The 11832-nt window shown below is 34.6% G+C and overlaps 1 protein-coding gene across 1 annotated transcript; it reads right to left on the reverse strand.

Moving 5' to 3' along the window:
• Positions 1–4506: 4506 nt before the first annotated feature.
• Positions 4507–11593, reverse strand: LOC120174071 (diacylglycerol kinase 7-like). Its single transcript, XM_039181044.1, has 12 exons — positions 11255–11593; positions 10857–10979; positions 10225–10362; positions 10038–10123; positions 9750–9837; positions 9478–9553; positions 9161–9243; positions 8801–8871; positions 8534–8611; positions 8326–8413; positions 8215–8247; positions 4507–4539 (listed from the first exon to the last, which is right to left on the reverse strand). The coding sequence occupies exons 1-12, from the start codon at positions 11591–11593 to the stop codon at positions 4507–4509; spliced, it is 1236 nt and encodes a 411-aa protein (XP_039036975.1).
• Between the last annotated feature and the right edge of the window lie 239 nt (positions 11594–11832).

Here is an 11832-nt window from a genome sequence, read left to right on the forward strand (position 1 = left end):
CCCGTATTTCATTGGTCCTTATAAAGTACTTGAGCAAGTTGGGTCGGTAGCCTACTGTTTAGATTTACCCCAGAGCTGGAATGTATCTGTAATGTATTCCATATATCCATGTTTCGAAGGTATCTTTCAAACCCATCACATCTCCTACCCTTGGAACTAGTTGAGATGAGAATCGACATGACCTACGAGGAGGAACCGATCAGAATCTTGGCTAAGGAAGTGAAAGAATTAAGGAAAAAGAATATTCCTTTGGTAAAACTGCTTTGCAGAAATCATGGTGTCAAAGAATCCACATGGGAAACTAAGGAAGACATGCAACTCCAGTACCCGCATCTCTTTTACCCAAGTAAAATTTCGTGGATGAAATTTCTTATTATGTGGGGAGAGTTGTAACGCCCCACAAACCGGGTTGGTAGTTTGGATTAACATGAGATCCATTTTAGAGCCCAAAAGATTTATGAAAATAGTTTAGACCAAGTTTATTTAGAATTAGGCTAAGTTAGGCCCAAAAGAATTATGAAAGGTGATGGTATTTTTATGATTTGGAAAGTGTAGGGACTTAAAGTATAAATTACATATTCTTTATTTTGAAAGCTGAAACCTCCTTATTTTTATAAGGTTTACATGAAACCCCATAATATCTTACCAAACACTTCTTATTCCTTCCATTTTTCTTCTCTTCATCTTCATTTCCAAAAGTAAGATATCAAGCAATTCGAGTCTAGTTTGTTTCAACTAAGTTAAGATTGTTAATCCTCATTTTTCTAGCTTTAATTTAAGCTCCACATTGTAACGTTTAGCCTTGGAAACCAAAAATGGGTTTTTATGGGGTTTATGAGAATATAAGGATTCTAACTCTTTTTGGGAAGATTTGAATTATAGGGAGTAAAATTATATTATTTTGAACATTTAGTTGAGTTAATGAACCATTGTCTACCTTGTTTAGTGAAAGAGGTAAAAGAGAGTTCCAAAGCAAAAGGAAAATACAAAGTGACTCCTAATTGACTTGGGGAAAGTTTAGCATCAAATAATTCAAGGTAAAAAACTTACAACTCTTTTATACTCTCTAGTGGGTCATTCTGGAGTGCAATGTTGCATAGAGATTGATATTAAAGCTTGATGAGCATGTTCATGGTAAGTGCTATGTTTTATGTTATTGTATTAAAGCCTTATTTATGATCATTAGTGACCACATAAGACATTAATAATAATTGGGAACCTCAAGGTAACAATCTGGGTAAGTTTAAGTGACCAAATAGGGGTATTTTGAGCGAGGGTATCGATACTGAATGAAACGGTATTGATATGATTCTTCAATCAGTTTAAAAATGGTTCAAGTTGAAAGGGGTAATATCAATACTCATTAAAAAAGTATCGATACTCAGGGTCATGTATTAATACTCCAAGAGTAAGTATCGATACTGGAGTATTTTTTAAAACATCAAAGTTAATTTGGTATCGATACTCAAGGAAGTATCGGTACCCAGGGTAGAGTATCAATACTCCCCATAGGAGTATTGATACTATGCATATTATCAAAATATCCAATCTAAAATCAGTATCGATACCAAAGGGGAAGTATCTATACTAATGGATCGGTATCGATATCGAGGATCCAGTATCGGTACCAGTGTACATTTTGGGCAATAAATTTTAAGAAATTGTAAGGGGAAATGAGGTTCCCAAGAACTCTATAATTACTCTCAGATAAGATTACAAGTGGAAGTAATAATAATGCTTAATTATACGTAGAAATGAAATAAGTTAAGGTGACATAAAACTAGCCTTGCTTGATGCTCGGGAAACGATCAGGACACCCGATTTCTCCTAGTACAGTTTAGGTTTTTGAATGTATAGAATTAGTCTGGATATCCTTAGGGAGTGTGCAAGGCACTTTAAATTGACTAGCTAGGGTGCACGGCCCGACACTTGCAAGGGGTGGGCTAGTCGAGGGTGTTGTGTCTGATGTGGAGATTTTCAGGCCTTATCCTCGGTAGATTAGAGGGGTGCGTTAGCTCCAAGATGCAGAAATCCCTCAGTCACACCATGATGTCTACCATAGAGTAGAGAGTGAGTATACGAGTATACTCATTATATTATTTTATCAGTTGGCTTGAGCATGATTTAACGAGCCCCTTTTAGTATGTTTTAGTTATTAGTGTGACACTAGGCTACTTAGCTTACTGTTTGGAATTTTGTTTCCATACGAAGATTCTTAGATGAGGAGTAGTAAAAGAATATTTTGTGCAGCAGTGATCCAAACCTGATTTAGAGCAAAGTACGTCTCGAGTTTTTTAGAGGGCATGTATATTCTGAAACCTTTATTTTGTATATTTTAAAACTCTGTTTTATATAAACGAGTTGTAACACATTTTAAATTAATGGTTTATATATTTTGAATTGATATTTAGGGAGTTGTCGATGTAAACTAATTTATGTAAATATTTTTGTTTATTTTTGTCATGAGTATTTATAAATGAATGTTTTCAATTATGTAAGTTAAGAAAAATTTGATTAGCCGTTGTGATAGTTCCGTGTGACACTCTTAACGGTCGATTGAATGTTGTACTGTTGTAGGATGTTACATTTAATAGTACCAGAGCTAGGTTTAGACGTTCTTAGGACCCGTTGGTTAGAGTCAGTAAAAGTTTATGAATATACATGTTTCTAGGAATGTTAAAAGTACTTCTACTTCTGAAATTGTAGTTAGTAACCCCTCTTATTGTTTAAATTTCAAAATAGAAGTTGAGATAAAGATAAGAGCCTATGCCAGTCAGAAGGGTAGGCATGAGAGTAGGGCATCCCTTGCAGATGATCTAGGTGATAACTTTGTCCCTGATACAGACTTTCAGAAGTCTATGGATGTGGGGGTCGAGAAGATGACATTCTTTAGATATTTGAGGGAGACACATAGGCGTATAACCAGAGCCCTACCTCAGACACCCTCTACCTTACCTACCCAGCCAGTTCTGCCAGCCCACTGGCAGTAGTATCTCAAGTGACCCCAGTCGAGAGGCTCCAGAGATAACAGACCACAAATTTCTTCAGTACAGGAGACGACGATCCAATAGCAACATATCAGTGGCTTAGAGAGACCCTTCGAACTCTTCTCCAGCTACCCTCACCCCCGAGGGTATGTTAGAATGTGTAATCTCCTTACTAAAAGGTGATGTCATAGATTGGTGGGAGATGGTTGATATGTCCATACAACCCGAGCGACCTACCTAGGATCACTTCTTAGAAGAATTTCGTCATAAATATATAGGGGAGGCTCATATGGACACTTTGAGAGACCAGTTTATCCAGCTGACACAAGGGGACCATATAGTGTTTGAATATGAAGTAGAGTTTCTTCGTCTGAGTCGGTATGCACCAGAGCTGATTTCATCATATTACCACCGCTGCAGGAGGTTCAAGGAATGCCTCTATTTAGATATTCTGACCCATCTAGCTGTCGATCCACTGAGAGTATTTGCTTAATTAGTCAAACAAGAAAAAGTTGTCGAGAGGGTTCTAGAGAAAAATAGTAAAGGAAGATTTTTGCATCAGTGATCCAGACCAAATTTAGAGCATAGTATGTCTCGAGTTCTTTATAGGGCATGTATATTCTAAAACCTTTATTTTGTATATTTTGAAACCTTGATTTTTATAAGCAAGTCATAACTCGTTTTAAATTAATGGTCTGTATATTTTGAATTGATATTCAGGGAGCTCCCGATGTAAACTAATTTATATAAATATTACTGTTTATTTTATAATGAGTATTTATAAATGAATGTTTTCATTTATGTAAGTTAAGAAAAATTTGGTTTGCCACTCTGGTGGTTTCGTGTGACACTCTTATTGGTTGACTGTGTGTCGTACTGTGTAGGGTGTTACATAGCCGCTCTCTCTTTGTCTTCCTTTTTTTCTTTGAGTTTGTATAATTTTTTATAGATCATATCAATTTTTCTTTTATTTTTTAGCCGAAGACGACACCGGTTTTGATACTGGTTGTCGACAGTCGGTTTTCTTTCTTTTTATTTTTTCTTTTTTAATAAGAATAATTTTGCTTGTGTTGTACATTTATCTCTACCTTTGTGGCACGCTTTTCATTTTTTTTCTCAACCGTTTGTCTGTTCTTTTATTTATGTTTTCTCAGGGTTGGATTGACGACGCCACGACTGATCAAGATGACACTTATTTGAAATCTCGTTGATCTTCCCTGCTTTAGATCTTCCGATTGAATTTGGATGTGTGATTCTGTGTTTGTGGATAGTTTCTCACGGCACTTAGCTATGATTTGCAGTTCTCTGTGGTCTTTCAATAGCTTAATTTCCCTTTGTGGTTTGTTTGCCAATACAATCAGATTTATTCATATCTATTTTTGTTCGAGTCTTTTGGTTGGGGTTTAACATTTTCCATCTATGATCTTTATATGATCTAAAGTGGATAGTTTCAATGTTATAGGAAAACTCCAAATTATGTATTTAGTTACTATAATAGTTGTAAACTCTTATTATAATTTCAGATATTTTCACTTTGTAATAATTCTAGAAGCTTCTATTAAAAAAATAGCCTTCACATGGAATAATTAGAACCATTTTAATCTCAAACTATAAAATGTATGAAATTATAGAAAACTTCTTCCTTGCCTTTTCATGGGATATATTTCAAATTAACATTTCTAACAAAATTAATACTTAGAATGAAAGCATGCCATTATTATGATTGAATTTAATCAAATTAACAATAGTTGGTTGGTTGGTTGTCCCTTGTTCCCATATGTAATGGGGTAAGGGGGAGGTAAGATAGTAGGCTGCCCCCAACACCAGGTTGAGAGTGGCTTTCGTAGAAGACCTCCGAATTATGAAATACCCTCCGTGGGACTTGATCCCACGACCTCAAGGTTAAGAACCTTGTGCTCTACCAACTGAGCTGGATAATCATCTCATATTAACAATAGTTTAATAAGTAAATTAAACTTGAACACTATGGCATAATAAATGCTAATCAAATGTTGATTGTCAGTTAATTCCGATTCAACACCAGTGCTACTATTTATAATCTAAAAGTAATAGCATATAATTTCATTTTAACCATTAAGACAATTAATAGCATTTGATTCATTTTAACTCAAATTATTACCTTTTTATTCACAAACCACTGATTTATGTAAATATTATTGTTTATTTTATGATTTTAATTTCAGTTGCAAACCTTTTTCTCTCACAAATATATTTACCAATAGTAGTAATTTACAAGCATATCAAACGTTTCTTTCACTAATGATGCAAAGGTATTTTTTTTTCTCTTCTAATATGAAAGATTCTGTCGTTTACAAACCTATCATATAACTTTAAAAATCCTTTTCAATTTTACTCTATCATATATCTTTAACATTACGTATCGCTTTGATGCAAGAATGGACCGACATTTAAATCTAGACTATGCTTCATACTATTAAAGTTGAACATGTTAGAAAAAAAGCAACATGAATTCACTTTTAAATTGTTAAAAAATGTGAGTGTTAAAAAAAAGAAGCATTAACATTGACCTAAAAGTATTAAATAAAATATCCAAATAGAACGATATATGTGTTGGTATTAACTACTACCTTAAAAGCGAATTCGTCCTAATGTGCGTAAAATCTACATTGGACGAATGACACGGCTCTCCAAATTTTATACACCCGAAAGATGGAGTAGTCTTACTCTTCTCTCAATTCAAAACAACTCTCACAAGATGAAGAGTGTTTTAAATTTGTCCACTATTTATAAACTAAATAATGAGTGCAAAAACATTATTTTCAAATTACAATTTAAGTCTGTTTATAATATAATTAAATGTCATTATGGAATGAGTTACATTTTGAGCATTAGCAACAGGCTCAACCAAAAAAACCTCAAACCCAACACCTGGTCTTGTCTATGATAGTTGTTGATGGGAATAATTGAGTTAAAACGACTACAAGTTGTTCATTATTTTTTATTTGGATGAAGAGTCACAGTCAGATAGAAATCGATCGGTGTTGGTATTCTCTATCTCTATAAGGACGTAGAGTAGTAAGTGAAGGTGAGGTGATTTTAATTTCCTCTCTCGATTTTGATCGAGAGGTTTTATTTGATTTTCGTTCACCATTTTTTCAGTCATATTTATTTATTTTCTCCTGAAACTTTCTTGTTTTCATGTCGAAGAGTGTCATGATGTTAACAACAAATTTAGAGAAGAGGGTAAATCGGTTGACTCTATTTATCTAGAGGTGTTCATTCGGTTAAAACGGTGGCCGACAGAACCGAATTACCATTAACCAAACTTTTTTTTAACCGTTAACCGAACCGGACTTTTTTTTGAAAATATTAACCGAAACGAATAAATTTCGGTTAATTCTGTTAATTTTGAATTAACATAAAATTTTTAAACTTTTCTAATTTATATAAAACTAAATATTTTTAATTCAAAAAACAATTTACAATTAATTTAAATAATATATAATTATAAAACAAAAAATTTATATGGATTTTTTAATTAATTAATATTGATTTAGGTTTAAAAGTTATTGGATCTTAAATTATTAATTGGGTTTTAGATAGTTTGGGCTTGAGCCCATATGTTATATGTAATATATTTAATATTTAAAATTTAATTTCGGTTAATTCAGTTAATTAACTGATTTTGAACCGAATTAATCGTTAACCGAATTCTAAAAAAATTATTAACCGTTCCCCGACCGAACAAATTCGGTAGCCGACCGAATTAATCGAACTAATTCGGTTCGATCGGTTAATTTGGTTAAAACTGAAAAATGAACACCCTATATTTATCGACGTTGATTTTTTTGGGATATTAACAGGAGTGATTACTGATATGTTGTTTAGTGTGGAAAATTTTAGGCTTAATATAAAATTAGGTGTTCAAACAATGTCTCAAAAAAAGTTTTAGTGTTTAAAGAATTTTTTTGTTAAAAATAGGTGCTTAACGTTTTCTCGGTTATATTTTAGGTGCCTACCGTTTATTTTTTTATAATAAAAATATAATTTCTAATTAAAAAAATCTAATTATTTATAAAAAAAACTCAACTTTTTATTGAAATTATATTTAAAAAAACTAAATCTAAAATCCCAATATGCAAATCCCTAATTCCTACTTTCAATTTCTTAACCTAAACTGCCGCTGGCCATCTTCAGCCATCATCGTCGTCACCGAACGATTGAATTTTGATCGGAATAGAGTAGTGTGGCTTATGGACGTCAAAATCGACCGGAATCGATGAAAACAATGACAATTGCTTAAAATTCGACGAAACTTTAAACCCTTCTCCACGACAAACGATAACATATTACAACAAAAGGTTAACGGGAATTGACGCCGGTGATGATGACGGTGGCGATAACGATCATCGTTGAATGGCCAACGACTTCTGAAAGGCGAAAGGGGAATGGGAAAGGAGGAGAGCATGGGGTGGGGGTTGTTGCTTTGTTGGTTTTTTAACAAAAATATTACTTTTTAATATTTTAAAATAAATTTTCAAAATTATCAAAATGTGACACTTGTTACTTAACTGAAATATTTAACGGCGGTTAAAATTCATGCACCTAAAAATATAACGTTAGAATCATTAGTCACTTATTTTTAACAAAAATTTATTTAGGCACTAAAATATTTTTTGAGACATAATTTTAACACTTATTTTTGTATTAAAACCAAAATTTTAAGTTGGAATTTAATATTACGTCTGGGTTGTGTTGTGCGGGTGACTGTACTAAGGTGAAGGATTTTGTCTTCCTCTTGCTTTGAAAGTTGAGTTTCACTTGAACAAATTAGTTTCTACCCATTGTGGGGGGAAACGAATCCAATTTACAACTTAAGAGAGATGCTTTACAAAAGATAAGGGTTAGTCAATAGCCAATGTCATCCTCCACTGATCATTACTGACTGAAAAGGCACTCTCTTAATTTCCACGATGGTGGAACAATCCCTGCTCATCGGTTGTTTCCACGGCTCCCCATCCATCTGCAAAAATGCATCTTTCCACTCTCCACCCCTTAACTCGATTCGAATCGATGCCGCCTGAAACAACGAAGGAGAAAACCCATCGAAACTTATCAACCTACCACATTCTTCAGATGACAAATTGGTGAGTTAATGTACCTGTACGATGTGTTTTGCAGATATGAGTTCAACCATGACAAATGATGCATGCCACCCATGCTTTAAGCCAAAAATTTCCAACACACCATCATCAACATGAGCCTCAACAAAGCCTCTCTGGAAAAAAAAAACGAAGATTAAACAAAAATGATCCACCATCTTACAACTTGCTAATCTGAAGAAATTCTACCATACCTTTTCCAGATACTCTGGCTTTAGATTGCCCCATGGGTTTCGTCCACTTCCATAACTAGGAAGATTTAAAGCAACAATTGCCCTCACACTAACAGAAAATAGCTTCATTAAAAGAAAATTTATGGATATACATGATATATGTGAAGACTAATTATTGATTAGGGTGCTTATGCACATCACTAGGTAGAAGTAAATACTTGAAATGTACCTTTCAGGTACTGTGATTGGCTCCCATTCCGAGCAGTTGACTCTTTTAATGTGTAGTCTTAAAATGTTATTGAGTCCCCTGCATTTGAATGCATCTTAAAAATATATTTAGTAGAAAAGGAACGTTTGTTCACTGCAAAACACCATTAACAGGAAAGAAAGAATTTCTTCATATACCCATCATACGTACAGATATACGTAGCATTTTTTATATAGAAATTGGAATATGTTCTTTATTGGATAAGGTACAGGCCAAACAATATCTAACCTTAAAGTTGGACCACTTATGCAAGGTGTGAGAAACCAACCCTGAGTGCAAGTGTAGCCGGAGTAGATAATCTGCCACACAAGATGGAACAATTACAATCTAATATTAGTTTTAGCAAAGCAAATCATTGACGGGAGCAGAGAAACTAATAATTTGACTTTCGAATGCCGACTATCACTGTTATTCTTCCGTTTGGCTTTACAATACATATTCTGTAGTGATCCATATAGTTTAACAGATAGTGATATAACCATTAAGCACTTCAAACCAAAAATGCTGCATTTCAATATAATATCAAGAGATTCATGACAAAATGTTGTTGGACTTGCAGTCAAATTTGGAAAAACGAGATCCAAATACCTTATTTGAAATAGGACCTTGTGCAAGGAAAGGTTTCTCATTCCGAAAATGATGGAATCCATAAGCCACTTGTGCATCCATTCCTGAATGCAAAAGGAAAACATAAAGATTTGTAAGAACCAAAAAATGCTCAGTAATAATAATAGACACCGTAAGCAAGAATGAGCACGGTGTTGCTCCTAGTAAGACAACTAACTAGCATGTCAAAATGATGATTATGAAGCCTCTAAAATGTAAAAACAGCTACCCACCAAGCGTATTTCCACATGCATGAAATCAAAGAACCCAGATTTTGAAGTTAAACCGGTACGCTATACCTATGCTAAAGTAATTATAGAATACTCCTTCATAGAAGTTCACTTTGTCTGGAACGTGCCCTTCAATCTTCAAAGTCTGCAGTCACAGAAAAGAATCCTCTCACTTGAATTTGAAATTCTTTAATGTCAAATTAAAAACTTAAAGGCCAAAGGTCATATCTAGAAGAGATAAAACTTTACAAAAGACTCAATGAAGCATCAATGTTCACATGCTCAAAACTAGAGAAGTTGATTGAGTAACATGGAGGATTTAGAGCAGGGAAATTCACTACCTGATCAACACCACACTCTTCGGTAGCCTTCAAAGAATGGGGAGGATCAGCAACTTCTCCACCAGGCATTTGCACCACAACATGCCAACTGCATCATCAAAGAAACAATTACTGATAAAACATAACCACACAAAGTAGGATTTATACAACAATGATGTCTCATGAAACTCATTTTCCAGTCTTAAGAAAACATGCACCTGGTCCTCAATAAGGGAACATTGAACTTGTAAAAACAAAAGGCAATAAGTACGCCCCATAAGTAAAACATAGCACTAAATGTCTAGTTACCTATCTAAATTGCAAATTGGACCGGTCGTAGCTCTCTGCAGCGTTCTTTTAATAGCTGATTTCAAGGAAAAAGGAAACGAACCTCCCTGCAGTGAACATGAGGAGAATGAGGCAACAAAAGACCAGAAAAAAAAAAACAAAAACAAAAGACAACATCAAATTTAAAATTTAGAAAGGGGTATCTTACCCAACCGAAACTTCTAGACAGGTCATTGCCAGTACCAAGTGGAATGATAGCTACAGGGGGAACCGGAAACCGACCCATTTTATGAAGCTCTCCAAGACATCCAAGAACCCAAGCAACTGTCCCATCACCACCAGCAACCTGCCATTCGTCCAGAGTGTAAAACCATCGGCTTGAAATGTTGGATTTAAGTTAACTTCGTTAATTGCATGGATTTAAACGGCAGTCTGCTACCGCAATAGCACTCACTGTATAACGGTAGCGATACCGTTATTACATGACCGCGATACGTGTAATTACCACAATCATGTCCGTTATGTCCGTAATTACGATAAACATAATGCAACCGAAAGTACGACTGTAATTGTAATTTAAATCCCTGGTTATTTGTTTTTATGCTTTGTAGAAAATTGCCAAATAATCAAATCATAGTTGATCAAATATCAAACCCTGCCAAGAGTTCTGTATACAAATATTTGCTTGTAAATCTAAACTAATCACCTTTTAAACTAAAACAAGAAACAAAGGCAATAGCCAAACTGTAACTAAACTGAAAACATTAAAATAATAATAATAAGACAAACAGAGCATATTGAAGAAAAGTTTAGCTGGATAAAAGGTTGGTAGAAACATACTATAACTCTCATGTTCATCCTTGTCTTTTTGACACAAGAGTCCCCATTTTCGGCCCACTTCTCAAGGCAAGCCAGTCCATACCGTACAAATTCATGCGGCTTCACATCATGGAGGTCAAATACCTGAATTTTCAAATTAGATATTCTTCAACAAAAAAAAAAATTAGCCGATCCTTTTTTTCACCATGTGAGTAGTTTTCGTGGAGACCTCCAAATTATAAAATGTTTTCTGTGAGACTCAATCTCACAACCACAAAGTTAAGAACCTTGTGCTCTACCAACTGAGCTGGACGGACAATTTTAAAAATATATATATTCTTCAATAAACATAAAAAACTAAGGCAACCCAAATTAAAAAAAATATATATATACACATAAAACCCGGGGGGGAGTATTACCTGCTCTTCGCTGATTAAGTGCTGGAGACGCTCTTTAAGGACGGGGCCGAGGCGGCCGCCGCTTTTAGGATTAATAAAAACGACGACAGGGGTTTGACAACAGGGATCGTCGTCGGACCGAGGCATTTGGAAATGCCGGTCACCGCCGTTGACATCTTGTTTCCTAATGGAATCAAGCATAGCTAAACGTAGATACTGAGGCATCGCAAGCCTTGCAAAATCTTGCTTCTCCATCCTGAAACTGGTGAAACTCGAGAAGCCGCAACCTACCGTGGACGTCTCCCTGAAGGCGGAACGCGTTACGGTCCGCGACGTCAATGAAGAACCGGCCGACGTCATCTTATCTGTATCTTTGTCCATAAATTTTGAACTTTATTTATCAAAAACAAGAAAAAATATTTATATACAAATATAGGTTCGAGTGCAGAGACGAAGGAAAAGAAGGGACTTTAAGTTATTAGTTTGAGGTTAGTTTTTTCGAAAAGGTTGTTAAGATGCTCTGTATGTTAAGGGAAATAGTAATAGTAACAGTAATATTTTAATAACAAACTTAATTAGAAGATTGTGAAATCGAAAAT

The sequence above is a fragment of the Hibiscus syriacus genome, unplaced genomic scaffold, assembly GCF_006381635.1.
Source record: "Hibiscus syriacus cultivar Baekdansim isolate YM2019G1 unplaced genomic scaffold, ASM638163v2 tig00112000_pilon, whole genome shotgun sequence".
NCBI lineage: Eukaryota > Viridiplantae > Streptophyta > Magnoliopsida > Malvales > Malvaceae > Hibiscus > Hibiscus syriacus.